Below are 19,838 nucleotides of genomic sequence, written 5' to 3' on the forward strand. Positions count from 1 at the left end.
CTTTTTTATATATAAAGTATCGAAACATTTTGTTAGAAACAAAATAGAACATTACAAAAAACTTTTGTCAATTTTACATATATATATCGTTTTTATATTTTAATTAATTATGTGTCATTCAAATGCTTCTTTAAAAATATCCTTTATTAGAAACAGATGTTATGGATATGAAAGAAACACATAGAGACGATATAATAGTTCCTAGTTCTCAGTTCCTACTTACTGGAACGTTGCTGATCATTACTCTCAAGTGACATAAAAAAAGTCCCTAAACTTAATATATATTTGTACATATATATATATTATATCGACATATACATATTTTATTTATAAGAAACGTAAATATATAAAAATTATTAAAAAGTATTATATTTATAACTCGATTAAACTGACTTTGTTAAAAAGAATGGAAATTTTTTTCATTGTCGGTTGACACGAGCGCTTTTAAAAATTCTTATTTTATTTTTAACAGAAACATAATAGGAATAAAACCTTAAGTTATGTATATACAAAAACAATCGTAAATTATAAATATTTTATAACGTTCTTCAAATTCATTTTAGGTACTTAATGCAATTATCGTAATTATGAGGAGGATGTTAAAAAAGAGGAGTTTCATATTAACATAATTTAGCATTTTTCCATTGCATTTTATAAAATGTTTACATGGGGAAATATTTACAAAAATATGAGTAGGGTATGATGAAGTGTAGAAGACAGGAAAAGGGATGAACAATATAGTTTTATGAACGATTCAATTGAGAGTACCCCGACATTGAGGAGCTCCACATAGGCAAGGGATTTTATCATCTTCTAATGGAAATTTATAGTCGTACGTGATTTCCTCGTTAACTCCTATCGGCTGTTTACTATAGATTACAATTTTCTTTTGGCTTTCGATCGTAATTACTTTTGCATAACAATTCGGCTGAAACATAAAAGAAAATTAATAGTACGACCTATATCGTTATAAAAATTTATTTCACAGAGTGTCTCGATAATCGTGGTACAATTGTGAATTCTATGTAATGTAAAAAAGTGATTCTATGTAAAAAAAATAAATTGATTTGTTTTTTCATAAAGAATCGTCTACTCTGTCGATTTTACCATGATTATTGGAACACTATACACAAACACTACTACAATACTCACATTGCAGCTATGGTTAATGAACCGTGCTAAATTTCCGCACTTTGTTGCATCGATAATCGTGTCTAAATCAATACGGAAAAGGTAGGAGCTACCGATACCGGTAGCTTCGTACTGAGACTCTCGTAAATCAGCAACAACTGGCCTGATCATTTGTCCAACATATTCAATAACCATTTCATCAGCTGCGATTGGCTCCATAGCAAATAGACCCCAGTCATGTATACCAGATTTAGCAAATTTCAATTGTTTTTTCCTAAACTGTAAAATGAAATAAACGCATTTGATATCAATTAACTTTATAGTAGCTGAAAATAATTTAGAGCCAATGATCAAATAAAGCAATTGAAATCTTACTTTCAATTGATTAAATTTAAGAAGATCGCTATCAGTATCGATACCGAAAGCTGTTAATAATCGACGTTGATTACTTCGGGCCTCACGAGACAGAGCTTGCATTTTACCAGTTAAAGCTTTAGTATTGTTCTTTGGACCATTCATTATGCTATCACCACCAGCATAAGGACCATTACTATCCTCAACGTCGTTACTTCGTTGTATACTTTGCGCATAGTGATGCTATACAAAAATAATTTTATAGTAAGAAAGATATTAATGTAGTGGCTTATAAAAATATTCAAAACTTTTTATGAATATATTACATATGTTATACAAAACATTTTGAAATTTCATTAGCTGACTAGGTAAAATGTGAAATGAATTTGGAAATATACATATACGGAAGTAAGTTATATTACACTTTGCAAAGATCACCAAAGTATTTGAACAGCCAATTATTTGTTATACTAGTACAGCACAATAAAATAAAATAAAATGTAATGAATTGTAAAAAAATGTTTAAGACTCTTTCTTGTGATTTTAATTAGTCTCAAATTTTACCAATATTATCATGTCTTATTATAGTGTTAATGAAATTTCGAAATATTTTGTGTAACATATACATACATAAAAGTTATCTATGTTAAGTATTCAAATATTTTCGTCGCCACTGTATGTTAATTCTTATATTAGGAGGTCAGTCACACATACCTTATGTTTAGCTTTTTCTCGTACATCAACCTTATAATATCCTTCTGTTCTTGCACTTCCACTCGTATGTAATCTGAGTTCATCTCTCTTTCTGCGTTTCGCAGGACTTGGAATATCAGTTGGAGGATGGTCAACCCAATGGGTGTCATTTAACCAATAACCTTGACTATCATCGGCCAATAAAGCCTCATAACTTCGTCTTAAATATTCTACATCTTCTGCATCTATTCCTCTGGTTAAAAATTCATACAAAATAGCCATCTCCGACATAAGGTCGCGTTCTTTGTATGTAACAAGTGGCTCCTCAACTTTCTTTGGATATTTCTCATAAACATATTCATTTTCAATATTCTCTTTCTCTCCTTCATGATTTTGATGAGCATGTATCTTCGTGTATTTATTGTATTTTCGTTTCTCTACTTTGTGTATCTTGTCTTTACTCTTCGATAATTTTATAATCTTTGAGGATTTAAGTTTCACTGGTTTCATTGGTGTCGAAGGTGTACGAATTACGGATTTCGCAATTTCTGATTGTGTTGGTGGTAATGAATACGAATGCTCCATAAACACTTGTGAAGCTTGAGAATTTTTAGGACTCTGTTGACCATTAAGTCGGAGGTCAGCTTCAGCTTGGTACCTAATTAATTAAAAACAATACAACATTATATTTTATGTAGTATAGTTAGTTTATGTAGTATAAAACAATACTTTTAGGGAATATATTTTTATTTTGATCAAGTTTAGATTTATAGTAAGTAATTTTACGCACCTTAATCTTCTAATTTCTAAGCTTTCTTCCTCTGAATCGGTGGTAGGTATTTCACTAAACATTTCGATCTTTTCTGATTCTTTTAATATAGGTTCATCATTAATGTACTTAGCAGACATAGTTTGAAGAGCTCTAATAATATTTGGTTGTACAGGTCCCGGACTTCTATGCCTTATAATATTATCTTGGCCAGCTAATGTTATCAAAGCTTCTGCTGCAGAATTTTCCATTTTTTGTATATCACATGGTTCTTGTTTACCTGGTGCTACTGAAGTACTCTTTACTTTTCTTTGTATCTCATCTTCCACATTCTTTGTCTCCATCTCTTCATGCACTGTTCGAACCTTCTCAAGATAATCCTCATTGACAGATATTTCATTTGTCTTCTCAATGTTATCTTCATCACTTTCATATTTTAATGGAGATGATACAGGGCTAGCTTCATTATCACACTGTGGAAATTCATTCGAATTTACATCTTTTATTTCAATATTAGGTACTGGTGTCTCTCTACCAGTAGGGGTTGGACAATCTAACGATCTTTGAATTGCAAGTTCCATTAGAATATCAGGATCTTCACTGTTACAGGCCAGTGGACGATGATCTGACAAACGACTGTCTGTATCTTGCTAAAAATAATAATTATTTCTATGAAAAGATATGAAAAATTATCATACATGAATATTTAGGAAAATAGTTATAAGTTATTTAGTTATTATATATTTTACACAATTATACAATTTTATAGCTACAAGAAAATAGTTACTTGTATTTTTAATAAATTATATACCTCATCTTCAAAATTTCCAGAACATACTTCTTCATCGGAACTATCACTCGAACTACTGGAAGATTCACTGCAACTCATTTCTTCACTACTACTCTCACTCGACGAGGATGACGAGGAAGATGACGAAGAAACGCTTGGAAGAGAAGTAACTGGCCTTTTAACTTTTTGCACTGATGCTAGGTCAAGATCGCTATCGCTTCCTATAAGTTCTGTGTCACCATGATCAGACTGACGACTATCTTCGTCCTGTGGTAATGGGCTTGGAGCTTTGATTTTGCGCTAATAGTATAAATTTTAAGTAATATGTTAAATAATGTGTATGATTACTTTAAATAAGTACTTTATCATTATTTTATATATTATTAAATATTTACTATACATAATATCACTAAAGATAAACTTTCATATAATGAAAATAAATACCCTGAAAGAAGGCATCTTTGGCATGCTGGCTCTAATGCCCAGACCAAATCCATCATAATTAAATCCAAGTGGAGTTCCTTGTTCTAAAAGTAATGATAATCCTTGAGGTTTCTGTCCTTCTTCCTTATTACTGTTATTAACAATGGTGTTCTCGCCTCCTTGATTTTGAATTTTCTCTGACTTCTTTTCGTCCCACCATACTTCGAACAGTTTGAACGCAGTATTTTCAATCATCTTTTTGTTAAAATCCCTTTTTAGAATTTGTTTTAATTCATTTACAACTCTGTTTAATACACCATTAATAGTAGGACCCTAAGTGTTCAGAAATTAAGTTATAATTAAATAATATTCAAATTGATCAAAATTGATATTATATCATATTTGCACTTAAGAAATATATATGTACTTGTGGATTATCTTTCGTAATATTATGATTTGCCATAGCATGAAGTCTCGATTGAAAAGATGGATAATAATTAGCTCCTTGATGATTCCCTACTGTGCCAGAAAATGATGTAGTATTTGGTTGATAATGACTTTGTAAATATGTTGTTCCATAAGGGTATGGATATTGTGCTGGTCTTGGCCAATGGTACATATCACTGGTAGAATAATGAGTTAAATGTCCAGGATAGCCAGCTCCTGGATATAACTGACTTGTAGGTTCTGTTTGAGCTATAACCTGTATATTTAAATAATAAGATACATGAACAAATATTTATATTCATAAGTAATATTTAATACTCATAGTGCTAAATATTACCTCTTCAATTTTTTCATCCCCTGAACTTAATGGACTTAATGACATTCTATCATCATCTGGTGGAGGTGGAGGTGGTGGCTCCTTTGGTGGTTCTGGTTCAATTTCATCTGGTGCAGGACTATAGCTTCCCAATAATGCTTCATCTTCGCTCGAGCTTATGACGCTACCTAAATCTTCATCAACAGAAATTTGATTGATGCTATTTTCATGCACTTTCCATCGTTCCTTATTCCTTTCTCTCATTTTTTCAAAACATGATTTGTATGTTTCATGAGAGAGAAAAGGGCTTGGTGGTTCTGAGAGCATCTCATTATCTGCATTTATAGACTTTTTTTCATCCTCAGAATCGCTACCAAACTGTAGGAAAGGTGGTGCCATTCCTCCTGCTTTGTCTTTTAATAACATAGCGATTCTAGTATCCAAATCTAATGTTTTACGAGTTTCTATTGGTGAATCTCGTGATGAATTTTTTGTTACATTTTGATTTTCTTTCTCTTTCTTAGGTGTATGATGTACCTTTACATTAGAAGCCTTAGAAACTGAAACTGGATTAGAATTAGAATTATCTAAATTTGTCCCATGTTGAACAGGCCACATAGAAGATGATGTATAACTTGCCGTCCCTGTATTATTTCCCCACCATATACCCGAATTTTGCTGCATTGAAAGATTTTGCGATACATTTTGTGGCATATTTGCTAAATAATTATTTGGAGGTTGATGATGATAACTACTATAATAAAAATCATAATTTGTAGCTGGAGTAGAATTTTGAGAATAATTACTAGAATAATTTAATTCACTAGGCGCAGTACCATATCCTAAATCACTTCCTGCACTGCCACTAGGAGTAGGATAATCTCTATATTTGTTGTATCTTGAGTTTTCTATATATATATCTCTTGATTTTTCTATATTGGATATCTTTTTATTACTTCTGAAATCATCTCTTTCTTCACTAATAATTTTTTCAATTGGAGTTTGCTTTCCTTGATCATTTTCACACTTTATTTCTTTCTCAATTTTCTTCTCTGGTTTTTTTTCCATAGTTAATTCATCATAGATCTTTTTACACTCCTCCCCAAATGCATCAAGAAATACTTTTAAAACTTTACCCATCACAGACGTGTTATTTAATTTTTCTACACAAGCTTTTGAAGCTTTCGTAGTTTCAAACACCACTCTTGCAATTCCAAGATGCTTGTTAGTTACAGGATGATAATAAACAATAAGTTCTTCTACAGCTCCAAATTTTTGAACCATATCCGATAAAAAAGTTTTATCAATATTATCATTTAAATGACAGAACGTTACTTCAAGCGGAGGAGGTTCACCGCAGTAATTAGAGTCAATCTTAAATCTAGGTACAGGTAAGTCAAGTTGTTCTAAACGTGTCCAAATTCTTGTTAACTGAGATCTAGGGTCCCGAGGTTGAACTTCAGGATAGGTTGGATCTCCTGGAACCATGCCATCATATCTATATAACTTTGTTGCGCCCTTTACCAAGAATGGATCAACTAATAACTTATAATTTCTTGGTTTCTGAGGCGTTTGAACCACAGATGTATCTTTCTGCAAATGCAGCGTATGGGTATGGCTATGTTTTGATGATTGACTGGAATTTTGAGATATATTTTGTAAATTTCCATGTGAGTGACGATGACGATGCGAATGTGCATGTGAATGTCCGTGTCCATGCCCATGTCTCTCCATTCCGTTCATTGCCTCCAAGCATTATCCACTCATATAAATTGCTGCAAATAAACGTTATTGATAAAAGTTGTATTACATAAAAAGCACATTATATATATCAAAGTTTCCAATATAAAATATATAAGCTTTCTTGAATTGTTCATAAATATGTAATGTAATATAATGGAGTATAAAAATGCATACATATAGTAATTAAATATACAAAATAGTGGATCTTAAGTAATTTAATTAAATACATAAGTAATTATAATTTGACATTATACATACAGAATATTAACATAAAATGTCATATTATTACATGTAAGATTAAAAATTATATTATTAAATAAAGATTGAAAACACTAATATATATATTTTTTAATATATAAAATTGTGAAACTATTAAACACTTAAAAAATTAAAATTACAAATAAACAAAAAATTAAACAAAATTAGATACACAGTCATCATTCTTAAAATAAAATATATGAATTTAAGTTAATACAAATAATATTACCTATTAATATGAAAATTAACGTATATTAAAAAAATTTACTCTTACTTTTAACTTACGTCCAGTTTGTTTTTGTTTGTCAGGTGAATTGCTTTGCTAGTTAATGCAAGAAATTCATGTTTCAATAAAACATAACCTTAAACATTTCGAAGTTTTTAGGTTGGAGTTTAGTACGAAGAAACAATATGACAATCATTTCGTGAAAAGAATTCTTTCTATCATGTCCTTCAAATTGATTTTCTTGTATAAATTTCGATCGAGTCAAGACTTTTTTGTGGAGAAACACAGCCCTTAAATTTTACAGAGGTATGTTCCGGTTTTTTCAAAAACTTGTAATTTTTCAACTTGCTCGTATAGTGTCGTATTTACTATATGGACGTGATTTATGTATCGGCCTTGATACTTGTTTTTTCTTTATTCTTCGTTGATTTTTCTTAATGAAAAATATACGGATTTATTGATACTACCTCTCCGACACACCAGCGCAAAACTACCTCAATGTTTGACTGTTAAGCACAACGCACTGCGCCCTGATTTTCCTAAATTTTCACAACTAACAATCAGTACTACAAACAACGGTATGCAAATTACCTAATTCAGTGAAACTTATTCCACTTGAACATAATCTTTAGGATGCATTTATGGTTATTCAACGAAATCATAGCTTTAACAAAACTACGCGAACAGAGATTCAGATGACGCCATCCTTGTTATAAAGAACATGACGGTTCTTTTAATCATTTTACTAAACAAATCATATTAACATTTTCTACGAGAATAGATATTTTTGTGTTATCCGTGAAATAACGTTTCTAACATTCTTCGATGAAAATTGTTACGTTAAAGTATCCAAAATGAAAGTCCAAAGTAAACGGATAACGGAGCCAAAATATTCAACATTTTTTTTCGTTTCCTACTCTGTCTTGATTCACAAATTTTCGTATAGTTGAAAAGATAGTCGAAAATCTCGCCTACTGCTGGCATTCTATATATTTACCAATAATTAGCAAAGGTAATTAAATGCTTAACGACAGTATTGCAAAATAATTGCTGAAAATCTTCTTCCCATACAATGTGTAGTATTTAATCCACGTATTGGTCAACCTTGATCTAAGAGAATTTTCTGGCTACCTATTAGCAAATCAACTTTCTGCTTTCAAAGAAAATTGCGCATTATAATGCGCACACGAATATACATATACATATGAATGTTTTACTTCACACAAACTCAATTTTTTAATATAACATATTTTCTTCACCGATATAAATTTAAAAATAAAAGGACTTAATATCATAAAATAAATATATTAATAAGCAAATTACAAATGTGCTTATCTTTATATTCATTATTACAATATATAGGGTGTCCCAGTAATCATAGTACAATCGGCAAGGGGACGATCCTATGTAAAAAAGCAAGTCGAAAATGTAGAATAAAATTTTTTCATATGCCGCTTCTCTTTCAAAAAGATCTAATTTGAAAATTTGTTAAGTATACTTGAATTTGACCAATTCTAAATTGGACAAGAGTGTATAATCGATAGGAGATTGTTTTGCACGTGGGAATAAATCGAAAATGTAATCAAATACTTTTTTGTGTAATGCTTTGCTTGTGAGGAAATGATATTTGAAAATTTATCAAATATGCGTACAAAAAAATTTTACTCTACGTTTTTTAATTTTTTACATATAGAATCGATTCGTCAGCGATCACGCTATAATTAGTGAGACACTTTGTATAATCATGTTTATAAACGAAATATAAATAAAAAAATATATAATTAATAATTAAATTTTAATAAATTAATTCATTCATTTTCATTTCAATGGAAATGATTTTATTCGTCCAAGATATAGATTAAATGTTTTTGAAATTTTATTCAGGTATTGTTGCAATTGGTTAAATTCATGAAGATTTATAGAAATCGCACCTAAGCTTCTTACACTGCCGTCAATTATGGTCCATCTGTAAGACATGCAACTCTGACCAACATTTTCTACAGATCTATTAAATTTTATAGAACAAGTCGGAAAATTCGGTGCCTATTTAAAATTAGCTTACAGTAACCGAGTAGGTTGAAATAAATATTACCTTAAAAAAATGTCTTTCTTACAAAATTTTCTCCAACGTTATATGCCGACTGTAAAAGCAGAAGAAGAAGAATTGATTGATCCTCAAAAAATACTTCGTGTAAGTAAAAATTGTTATATAATATTTGTTCCCAATAATTAAGAATTTCATATCTCAAGTTTTAACGTTTGTAATTATTATTCGTTATTGTAATTACTGTTTCGTTTTATTCTTTTAAATGTGATCATCCTATCGTATATAAGTCAAAATTTACTTGTATGAAACTATTGAAAGAATTTTTGTTGATATGTAATCAATTGTGACAAAAATTAAGTAACAAAAAATTTGGTGTATATTCATTTATAGTCATCTTTTTTTTACAATTAAAATCTGTTTGTCAAAATAGTTAATACAATGTACACATATAATATATTAATTAAATTATATTTGTAAATATTAGCTATAATTAAAACATAAATTCAATGTTAGAATACATGATTATTTTCTTCTTAGGAAAGATGCTCAAGACAACCTAAATGTACCAGTTTGCAAGAAAAACTGGACATTTGCAATCAGCGCGTTAATTCAAGGAGTAACACAGAGGAAACCTGTATGGAAGAATTAATTGATTATGTAGAATGTGTAGATCATTGCGTAGCAAAAACACTTTTTAGTAAACTTAAATAAGATTATGTTATTTAAAAATGTGTGATCTTTATTATAAAATATGTTACAAATTAATTCAATGCATTGTAGATGAATAAGTAATGCTAGGAATAAATGATAATATATCAATAAATATTAACTTTCATCGACTCTTCTTTCATCTGTATTTAAAATTTAATAGCTATAAATTTAACAAACTTTTAACAAGAATAATCATATAATACAGCAAAATATATATAGTATGATTCACACAAAATGATATAAATTTTTGGTATACTTTTCTATAAAAAATGCATACGGAATGATATTTATTTTATTTACATATGAGTATGTATTTTTTTATTTATTTCTTTGTTCATTCAGCACCTAGTTGCAATACATCAAAACATACTGCACAAACACGCACAGGTTTATTTAATCCAAATTTTACGATTGGAACGTCTTGATCGGAGCACTTATTACATAAAATTCGACCACAATGGCGGCTAAAAATAATAAAAATAATTCACTTTAGGTAAATCTTAAATACACTGATTTATAAATTTATGTAAGTTCAAAAATTCTGTACCAGTGATGTTTTCGCATTGTAAGGGAAAATTTTGTACCACATTCCAGACAAAGATCTTTATCTGCCCATGGTGCTTCTTGTGTCAAGGAATCTAGTAATCTGTATAGTAATTGTTTTGTTGCTACTTGATAATTGAAAATTGTAATGCCTTCTTTATTCATAGAACCTAGGCATGCACCAGCCTTTACCAGAGTACGACAAAGTTGACCATTTCCTTTCATATAAGCTATCAGTAATGGAGTATTGCCATCCAAATCTTGAATAAAATACATATCGTTTTATTTAGCTTATAATAAAATAATATTGCAGTTCTATTTAAAAATAATCTTATAATTTAATATATATAATACTTTCTGTATCATATGAATAAAATCAATTATTACTATATTGTTCAAATATAAACAATCACATATATATATATATACATATATGTACAAAAATATATCAAAAATTTGGCAGAAATACTACTTTTTTCTAATTAACCGCATGAGTCTCAGGGGTTTTTGAAAAAACAGCGCTTATCTTAATCGATTGCGAAGAGAAATAAGCGGCACATTAGCGCTTGTCATATTTGTTATTTTATGAAATATATCTATATTATTATATATGCGTAATATTAGTTTATAAATATTTCAAATTTTGTTCAATAAAAATTAACATAGATAACAATGAAATGAAAATAGATAGGATAACAATGAAATATAAAATACCGTCGGTCGTCCATGGCGTTCAAATGTACTGGGACTTCTCGACACAAAATCTAAACAGCGCGATCGCGCTGCCTGGGGCTCAAACGGTTAAATATTCTAATGTAAATACTTCTAATATGAACATATTAATATTTTGATGTATCTTTACCTGCGTTATTTACTGGATATTGTGACATACATTCCAAGAAAAGTTCACATATAGTTGCAGCATTATCTTTTCCACATCTAGCTAATTCGTGTAAGGGATTTCTTCCTTTAAGATTTACAGCCTCTGCATCTAATGTACATTCAGTCAAAAGTGCTCTTACCACCGATACATGACCTTCTCTTACAGCTACATGCAATGCATTGTCACCATCTGCATTTACTGCATCGAAGTTTATATTGTTCTATAATAAGAAAGTAAATATATTCAATTATTTTCTGTTATAGTCAACTTATAACTAAATATACATATATTTCATTTAATAAGATTTCTGAAGTAGTTTATTTTATAATACCATTTAGATCAAACATATAGATAAGTTCATATTCACCTGCAATAAAGCAGATACAATTGCTGCATGACCAGCTTTTGCAGCAGCATGCAATGCAGTATTTCTGTTTGCATCTGTATCATTAACACGTGCACCAGCCAATATTAAACTTCTCACTAACATTTCATTTCCAGAAACCGCAGCAAGATGTAAAGGTGGAGTTTGTGTAACATCATGAACTCTGGAATTTACGTCTACCTATAAAATAAGAATCATGAATCATTTTATTGCATATGTATTTTGTTTGATCAGTTTTTTAAATGCGTCAAAATTTTTATGAGATAAATATAAGTTCAAATGCATTTTAATTACTACAAAAACAATATTTACCTGTATAGATAATAGAAATAATATGCTTTCCATGTCATTCTTTTGAATAGCAGTATGTAAAAAATTTCTGCCTTTATTGTCATACTGTTCAGCAGCTTTAGGTAGTCGTTCCAATATCGCTTGAGCAGCTTTGTTGTTTCGAAATGTTAAAGCTGTTGCAAATGGTGTTAAACCTTTCTTATCTCGTTTATTTAAATCTATATTAGGATGACAAAGTAGAAGAGAAATAATTTGTGAATGTTGATTTTGTATGGCAACGTGCACTGGAGTTTTGCCCTCAACATCTCGTGCATTCACATCAGCACCATGTTCAATAAGTGTCTGTACAACTTGTTCTAAACCCCACTGACAACATAAATGTAATGGAGTACATTCATCCCTTGCTTCATCACCTCCAATACCATCTGGGCCAAGTTTTCTAGGTGTGTTTAAATCACAGCCACTGTAACATACGTAATTTTAGAATTTAATTATTACAATTTTTAATAATAATAAATAATAAGAAAAGATATCTTTACAATCTTTAATAATAATTATATAGAAATCTGAGTACGTCGAATTAAATTAGAATTACGAAATATTTTATTATATTTTCGATATTCTTATATAACTACATATTTTCAAAATTCTAATTGGACCAAACCAAATATTGAATATCTTGATTTCAAATTCTTATATATTTTTAATAATTACATATCTTAATATGTAATATACCTTCTTATAAGGAACTGTGCAATATCTTCTTTGTTGTGGTCAATTGCTTTGTGTAACAATGTTTGTTGGCAATCATCTGGACCAGGACCCCAACAGTCAGTATCTGCTCCATATTTAACTAGAATAGATGCTACATCTTCTTGATCTGAATCCAGTGCATCCCATAATGGACATCCTATAGAAGTATCTACTCCTCTTTTACAAAGTGCTTCTACAACTTCACCCAGTCTACAGTGTATGGAAAGTTGCAGTGGAGTTTCTCCATCTGCAGTTCTGAGTGAAATAAAGTTTTTACTGAATATCACATAATTAATAAAACCATTTGACAATAGATTATTTAATGATTTTAGGTTTTGTTTTATTTATATTAACGAAGCAACACAGATAGTTATAAAATTACTTTGATAAAATTTATCTTGACCTGAAATTTCTTGCAATATCTAATGTCAAAGAGATAAACGCCATTAAGTCAAAAATGAAATAAATAAAATACAATTGTTTCTAAAATGTTTAATATCAATGCTATTTACCTAGTATTCATATCGGCACCATTTTCTAATAAAAAAATCGCTGTCGCCGAATCCTCTTTTAATATCGCTTGATGCAACAATGTTAAACCATCATTATTGCACTGATTGATATTTGCTCCAGCTTTTATTAAAGCCAAAACTATATCTTTGCCCTTCTTAAATGGAGCCTTAATAGCCAAACTTAAAGGGGTTTCATTCACGTTATTTTTTAAATTCAATTGGGAATTCGAATTAGGTGCATGTAACAATTCCATTACAATATCAAAATACAAATTGGAAACAGCAATATGTATCGGTGCATCGCCAGTAGACAATGCAACTTCGTCGACTGGGAAACCAGTTTTCAATAAAGCTCGCGTTAAATTCTTCGAACCAACTTTACAAGCTTCGTGTAAAACCAAATATCCATCATTATTCTTTTGCATTAAGTTATCCTTACAATAATCGATTAAAAATAATGCAGCTTCTTCTTTATATTCTCTTATCAAAACATGTAGTAGAGTGTCCCCTGTATTCTTATATACAGGATTCGGAGTTGCACCTTTGATTAAAAGTTTCTTAGCAAAAAATCCATTAAATGGATCTGTTTTCATTGCGATACACAATGGAGTATCATTTTCATTAGTTCTTTTGTCCAAGTCTATACTCTGACATTCTAATAAGACATCAAAAAGTGGTTCATTTCTCTCCTGAATACAATTATGTAAGGCAGTCCTGCAAGAATAGGAATCAACAATAACATTTATAGAAGGTGTCTAACTTTACTTATAAGTTTAACGCTTTTGACACCTTATTATAAGTAGATTGCAGATGTTTATACATTTATGGGAACTTTTAAGCTATAAAAATACACAGGTTGCACATAATATATAAATATATGTGAAATATTTATAGGGATAGATTTGGATTGGTGGAACATCTAATAAGAGACTGTAAGAAAATAGGAAGGGGAGTTAGCATAGAGGATGTGGTGAGTGGAAAGAAGGACAAGAGAATAGAGAATTGGATTAGGAATTTAAAACGGAGAAGGAAAGTGAAAGAGGAGAGTAATAAGAAGTAAATAATAACAAACAAGTTAACATTTAAGATGGAAAAAGAATGAAAAGAGAGAATAAATAAAAGAATGTGTAATTTAAGTTGATATTGTGAATTAGGACAAATGTAAAACAAATCTAAATTTCTTGGCTAATATCTATATATGTGAAATATCCAAAGTATAGTACTTATTATATTTAGTAGGTAAAGTAAATCTTTGTATGGGTTCCACTTCAATTTTTCATAAATGTCTGCAATCTAATTATGAGATAATCTGTAAAATTAATACAGTTTTTTTTTAAATTCCATCAAAGTTTTAGCTATAAATTACTACTTTTGAATCAATTTTAATTTTAATTTTTACAGTGACTTTCAATGAGATAATCAAGTAAAAATAATTAAATAGTTAAACAATTATACCATCCTCTGTGATTTTGTAAATTAGGGTCAATACCAGCATGAAGTAACCTGGATGCGACTGTTAACATATTTTCTGAATTATGTTTTGTTATTAAATGTAACGCAGTACATCCTTCAAGTTCTTCGGGATTTTTTATATCCTTCACATTTCGGGTAAGTTTCATGGGCTCGCATAATTCTTTCATATTTCCATTATTTTCTAGCTGTTCTATTATGAATTCAGCTGAATAAGAATCTCCTTTAAAAATAGCAGCTTGGAGTAAAGAAAGACCTCTTGAATCTTTTGAGCTTAAATCGGCCCCGTGTTCAACTAAAGTGCGCGCCAATGATGGTTGACGAGTTTTTAAAGCAACTTCCAAAGGCATTTCTCCTTTATGATCCAAAGCATTAATGGCTTTCGTTAACTAAGACAGTAAAACATTTAATTATACAATGATATTTAGAAAATATATATAATTTTTTCATTCAATATTGTATAAAATATTTCTTATACATATATATTGTTCCAAACCAATAATTTATAAAGAAAGACATTTTTAGTTGAAAGTTTAATTTATTTAATTCATGATTGTATCTGATAAGATTAAAATAATAAAGTTTTATTTAATGAAATTGTAATTTAAAAGGTTCGTGATATGTAATTGACTGAGAACCACTGTTTTGATTTTATGCAAAAGATATACGATGCGGTACGCCCGACGAAACGGATGTTTGTTCATGCACGTATTAGTGCTAGTTACATACATACATAGTTAGTATTAAAGATTACATAAACAATGTGAACGATTAAAACGGGAAGGAATATAAAGATACACTGATTCAGCAGAAACAGTCGTTTGTAAAGGATAGAAAAGCCATGATGTGGCGTGTGATAGGCTCATCTAACAGTCAGCTTCCGATTAAAGGAGCATATTTCTTCGTAGCAGAACGGAAAACAGTTAATCAAAATCCTACGATTGCTCTATGGCATTTAGTGAATATTAATAAAGAGTGCTGTTTAAGAATGAGTGACAGTATTTAGTAAAATATAGTTGAAATGATCTCTGATGGAATCGAACGTAAATATCGAATTTCTTATGATATTTTGAATTTTGAAACATTTAAGTACGAATTAAGTGCAGATTTTTTCCTACATTTTTCAATTAATATTTGTTTAGTTAAATTCACATAAATCAGTCTTTTTCATAAAAAGAAATTAATAAGTATCTCTTATTTTGTACTGATCCAATTATTTCATAAATTAAATTTAAAAAATGTATTTTTCATTGTATAAAAATAATATTACAATATATTGAAGATTAGTGCAACATATGGTTTCATTATATTGATTACAAATTATGATATAAAAGTTATTTGTAACATTTTATAAAAATCTAAATCACTTTTAAAGTTTTTTGTTTAAAGTAAAGGGAATATACAAAACATTATTGTTTTCCTTTAAATAAGTTATTGAGGTTATGCTTATGCAAATATTATTTTTTAACAGAAAGATGAAAATATATAGAACTAAATTTAATTAAATCTATTTTTATATACTAAACACTCATTCTGTACATCAAAAGTGATTCGCTTAAACTAATTTTAATGAATGATTTTTTTATGAAAATTCAGATACAAAAATAATTATTTTATATTATATCTAACAAAAATATACAGCTATATGCATCCAAATGAATATAATAATTATTACGATAATAAAAAATACAGTTAATTTGGAATCTTTATATTAAATTATTTTTATTTTTGAATGTCATTTTTAATAGTAACTAAACTTATTGTTGATAAATAAAATTTTTTCAGGTTTGCATAATGATGATGATAAATTGAACTATGAAATAAATAAATATAAATAAAAATTGTGCTAAAATTGGTGTCAATAGTATTATTGTATTCTAATCATATTTTGTTTAATTATAAATGAGATGACTTTCCAAATGCAGTCAAAAAAGATCTTATTAATTGCTATAGTTTTTCTATGTATGTTTACATTTAACTTATATATTTTATCTTTATATCATATATTATCAAATAATTTATGTTCACATTGAAAGCATTTATTCTTTACTGTTTAATAAATATTTTTAATAATATTGTATGTCTGGAATATTCACTATTTTTAGTTACATTAATAATGCAAATAACTGCAGGAGGTATTGCATGCTTCAAATGTTATGCATCACAATCAGGACATGAAAAAACTGATTTATTATGTTCTCATTTTGATGGAAGTCCTAGGTTTCAAGTGTATTGTCCTTCGTCCACACTTTGTGGAAAAAGAACAATTTATTCTAAATTCAAAAGTAAGTAAAGTGCTGCTATATGTAAATTGAAAAAACATGTTTGGTATATATATATGTTCATTAATTTATCATCTTCACCAGCACCTATGATCACAACTGTAGAAAGGGACTGTGCACCTCAAAAACGTACAGTATTAACCTATAGTGATAATAAGTGGCAAAACAGAGAGGAAATTGTAACATCAGCTTACAAAGAAGGTTGCTTTATTGGTGAAGATAGGGGAGCACCAGCAGGTCCATCAGAATATTGCTTTTGTGGTCACCATTTATGCAATTCATCAGAACCAACCAAAACCATCAATATGTCTTATATTTTTATATTAATAACAGTATTACTGTTTGCAACACTATTATGATATCCTTTCTCTAAGTACTTATTATGGTAAGAAATTTTTTTAATATAAATATATAATACATATATATATTTCAGTACTATTTAAAAATAGCATAAAAAATGTTATAAAATCGATATTTGCTTTACTTTTTGATATTAATCCTTATAAATTATGAGATTGTAAATCAATAAACACATCTAAATAAAAAAACGAAATAATTTTTCTGTATCATCTATAATTATTGAACTATATTTAGTAATTTACTGTAATAATTTTCTGTAATAATTATATATTCCAATTATAATTATATATGATAATTATATATACCAAATAATAATTCCAAAAATTAATTCCAATAAAGTTTGTTACTATTAATATTTATAATACAATAACATAAGCTATAAATGTCTTTAATTTACTACATAAATATTACTTTACTATTTATAAAAATTAAAGAAATAATATGGAAACACCAAAACATTTGTTATTATAAAATCTTGTAAGTATGTTACACTTACAAGTAAGACCTATTATATATAAATAAATAGACATTTGTAATAATTTAAAATATGCAACTTACCCCTGAATTATTTTCCACTAAATATAAAAAAACCACATCTTCTCTCTTTAGTCGAACAGCGGCATGCAATGGATATTTACTTTTAGTCTGTAATAATTTGTATAGTAGAGATCCAGGCATTTCTTTAAAGTCTTCTCCTGTTAAATCTTCCTAACAACATGAAATTTTGATCAGTTAAGAAATTGAAATTACACAATTCAATATATGTTCTATCTCTCTTACCCAATGTGCAGAAATCAAAGAACTGCAATGTTCTTTTAATTTCTGTGCGCCTAATTCCTCAGCAGCTGCGTACAACTGAACACAATCTTTGAATCCTACAATTCCAATTAAATATTTTTCACACAATTCAACTAATTCTGTCAGCTGAAAATTAGATGCTGCTTTCATTAATTCTAAAGTTAAATTTTCTTGAGGGACCTTCCCTGTGTATATCCATTTCAACAATATTAATCCAATCTTAGGTTCCAAATAAGTCCAATCTAAAGAAGGTGTTTCTTATTATATCTATATACATGTAACTTTTCTTCATACATTTCTGTTTATATTTTAATGCTTTACCTAAAATGGTCACTTCTGATAGTGTTCCTTCACTGAAAAAATCTGTTCTAGCAGACAATATAAATTTATGTGCTGGTATTTCCTGATTTTTCAATTTGATGATCACATCGCTAAAAGATATATGTTTATTAGTGACAAAGCTTATATAATAAATTATAATCTGAAGAAGTTATAAACCTATAACGTTGTTGACTATATAGAGATCCAATGGTTGTCAAAAGTCTACCAATAAATCCTGTATCTTGTTTATTTGCAGCAACAATTGCATATTCACGTTGAAGTTCCGTATTTGTATTGTATAAATTAACATACTGCTCCCTTAATAAAGATAAATGCTGTTGCCACTTTTGAGCCTCTGTAGAATCTTCTGAAATGTATGAAGTGTAAAACAGTCTATAAAACGTAAATAAACATTTTGAACTTACCCATAATTATTATGAGCAATTATTTTTACTCTTCTTGAACGTAGTATGAAAGTTATTGCATGTCCGGCTTTTTACGTTAGTTGATATTTGTTCAATATAATCTGTTCTACGTGATAACGATAAAAAATAGATAATAATGATCAAAAGTTTCTACGGAAGATCTCGGAAAATAGTGTCAATGTTTCGTTTATGCTAAAAATTTATATTAATAAGATTCTAACACGTATTCTACGCCCACGTACAGTATTCATTACATTTGTAATTCACATACATATTTTTCTTTCTGAAGAAAATGTAGCCACACTTTTGAAAGACAGAAAAAATTCCTATACAATTTAAGCTACAAAAAAGTAGAAATCTCTCTTTCGTTAGTTTCGATCATAACAATAGTGGTATTACATACGGACAAATTTCTTATATTATGTTAATTATAGTCACCTTTTAGATTCTATTCGGTGCATGGATCTGTTAAATCATAGTTCATAACACAATAATGAACGATGTTATACAAATTCATGGAACTATTATATCAACGTTTCGATAAAGCTCATTCCCCAGATTTAATCTAGTTATATTAATTATATGTAAAATAAAAATATAAAAAGATACATTTTTATAGGTTTACATTTTAAATATATTTTGAATAAAACCATGATATAATGTCAAATATTCAAACGTTATTTAAAAAATAGATATTATAAATATTAATGACTTTTAACAAAAATAACTAACGACAGATAAAGATAAAATAATTAACAAGTTTAACTTTTAGAAAAGATATTAACTATAACTGTAACTTTATATCGGAACATAAGTTATGTAACTATCTTTCTGGTAATATTTCAATAATACTATTTACATCAAAAAGAAAATTTGACATCACACAAGTATGTATACATGTGTAGTA

General features: G+C 28.7%; 4 protein-coding genes across 15 annotated transcripts; 2 read left to right on the top strand and 2 right to left on the bottom strand.

The window, feature by feature from the left end:
* Positions 1–620: 620 nt before the first annotated feature.
* On the bottom strand, positions 621–8,236 carry LOC100643294 (histone-lysine N-methyltransferase SETD1). Of its 3 annotated transcripts, none has more exons than XM_012314241.3 (10): positions 7,742–8,236; positions 4,945–6,698; positions 4,588–4,863; positions 4,182–4,493; positions 3,759–4,037; positions 2,969–3,597; positions 2,200–2,836; positions 1,507–1,728; positions 1,153–1,410; positions 621–928 (listed from the first exon to the last, which is right to left on the bottom strand). In XM_012314241.3, exons 2-10 carry the CDS (start codon positions 6,664–6,666, stop codon positions 755–757), a joined length of 4,509 nt encoding a protein of 1,502 aa, XP_012169631.1. In that variant the 5' UTR covers positions 6,667–6,698; positions 7,742–8,236; the 3' UTR covers positions 621–754. The 3 variants fall into 3 exon arrangements, with proteins under 3 accessions (XP_012169631.1, XP_012169630.1, XP_003399301.1); XM_012314240.3 differs by having other exon boundaries at positions 7,210–8,236; XM_003399253.4 differs by having other exon boundaries at positions 7,199–8,236.
* Positions 8,237–9,075: 839 nt separating this feature from the next.
* LOC100644264 (cytochrome b-c1 complex subunit 6, mitochondrial) lies at positions 9,076–10,026 on the top strand. The gene is made up of 2 exons (XM_003399261.4): positions 9,076–9,341; positions 9,735–10,026. The coding sequence occupies exons 1-2, from the start codon at positions 9,252–9,254 to the stop codon at positions 9,906–9,908; spliced, it is 264 nt and encodes an 87-aa protein (XP_003399309.1). The 5' UTR covers positions 9,076–9,251; the 3' UTR covers positions 9,909–10,026.
* LOC100643416 (rabankyrin-5) lies at positions 10,023–19,553 on the bottom strand. Of its 7 annotated transcripts, XM_012314247.3 has the most exons (15): positions 19,370–19,551; positions 19,203–19,271; positions 18,932–19,123; positions 18,684–18,873; positions 18,507–18,616; positions 18,168–18,427; positions 17,946–18,095; positions 14,731–15,134; positions 13,276–13,989; positions 12,746–13,018; positions 12,032–12,473; positions 11,702–11,899; positions 11,314–11,554; positions 10,456–10,711; positions 10,023–10,372 (listed from the first exon to the last, which is right to left on the bottom strand). In XM_012314247.3, the coding sequence occupies exons 3-15, from the start codon at positions 18,933–18,935 to the stop codon at positions 10,243–10,245; spliced, it is 3,372 nt and encodes a 1,123-aa protein (XP_012169637.2). In that variant the 5' UTR covers positions 18,936–19,123; positions 19,203–19,271; positions 19,370–19,551; the 3' UTR covers positions 10,023–10,242. The 7 variants fall into 7 exon arrangements, with proteins under 7 accessions (XP_012169637.2, XP_048266454.1, XP_003399302.2 ...); XM_048410497.1 differs by lacking the exon at positions 19,203–19,271 and having other exon boundaries at positions 18,684–18,870; positions 18,932–19,032; positions 19,370–19,553; XM_003399254.4 differs by lacking the exon at positions 19,203–19,271 and having other exon boundaries at positions 18,684–18,870; positions 18,932–19,037; positions 19,370–19,553.
* Positions 15,419–17,593, top strand: LOC100644144. 4 transcript variants are annotated; one of them, XM_003399260.4, is made up of 4 exons: positions 15,419–15,788; positions 16,531–16,707; positions 16,851–17,030; positions 17,112–17,593. In XM_003399260.4, the coding sequence occupies exons 2-4, from the start codon at positions 16,653–16,655 to the stop codon at positions 17,384–17,386; spliced, it is 510 nt and encodes a 169-aa protein (XP_003399308.1). In that variant the 5' UTR covers positions 15,419–15,788; positions 16,531–16,652; the 3' UTR covers positions 17,387–17,593. The 4 variants fall into 4 exon arrangements, with proteins under 4 accessions (XP_003399308.1, XP_012169632.1, XP_012169633.1 ...); XM_012314242.3 differs by lacking the exon at positions 16,531–16,707; XM_012314243.3 differs by lacking the exon at positions 16,531–16,707 and having other exon boundaries at positions 16,878–17,030.
* Positions 19,554–19,838: the final 285 nt, after the last annotated feature.

Source organism: Bombus terrestris, chromosome 11, assembly GCF_910591885.1.
Source record: "Bombus terrestris chromosome 11, iyBomTerr1.2, whole genome shotgun sequence".
Classification (NCBI taxonomy): domain Eukaryota; kingdom Metazoa; phylum Arthropoda; class Insecta; order Hymenoptera; family Apidae; genus Bombus; species Bombus terrestris.

What these genes read in the sequence shown, in the direction of transcription:
- LOC100643294 (XM_012314241.3), bottom strand. Translation starts at nt 6,666, where the DNA reads ATGAACGGAATGGAGAGACATGGGCATGGACACGGACATTCACATGCA. An exon ending in TTAGAAATTAGAAGATTAAG is followed by an intron (nt 2,837 to 2,968) that starts GTGCGTAAAATT and finishes TTAATTAATTAG; the next exon opens with GTACCAAGCTGAAGCTGACC. An exon ending in GAGAAAAAGCTAAACATAAG is followed by an intron (nt 1,729 to 2,199) that starts GTATGTGTGACT and finishes ATTTTTGTATAG; the next exon opens with CATCACTATGCGCAAAGTAT.
- LOC100644264 (XM_003399261.4), top strand. Translation starts at nt 9,252, where the DNA reads ATGTCTTTCTTACAAAATTTTCTCCAACGTTATATGCCGACTGTAAAA. An exon ending in ATCCTCAAAAAATACTTCGT is followed by an intron (nt 9,342 to 9,734) that starts GTAAGTAAAAAT and finishes TTTTCTTCTTAG; the next exon opens with GAAAGATGCTCAAGACAACC.
- LOC100644144 (XM_048410513.1), top strand. Translation starts at nt 16,766, where the DNA reads ATGTTCACATTGAAAGCATTTATTCTTTACTGTTTAATAAATATTTTT. An exon ending in AATTTATTCTAAATTCAAAA is followed by an intron (nt 17,031 to 17,111) that starts GTAAGTAAAGTG and finishes CATCTTCACCAG; the next exon opens with CACCTATGATCACAACTGTA.
- LOC100643416 (XM_012314250.3), bottom strand. An exon ending in CTTTGATTTCTGCACATTGG is followed by an intron (nt 18,096 to 18,167) that starts GTAAGAGAGATA and finishes TCATGTTGTTAG; the next exon opens with GAAGATTTAACAGGAGAAGA. An exon ending in GGTGCCGATATGAATACTAG is followed by an intron (nt 13,019 to 13,275) that starts GTAAATAGCATT and finishes TATTTCACTCAG; the next exon opens with AACTGCAGATGGAGAAACTC.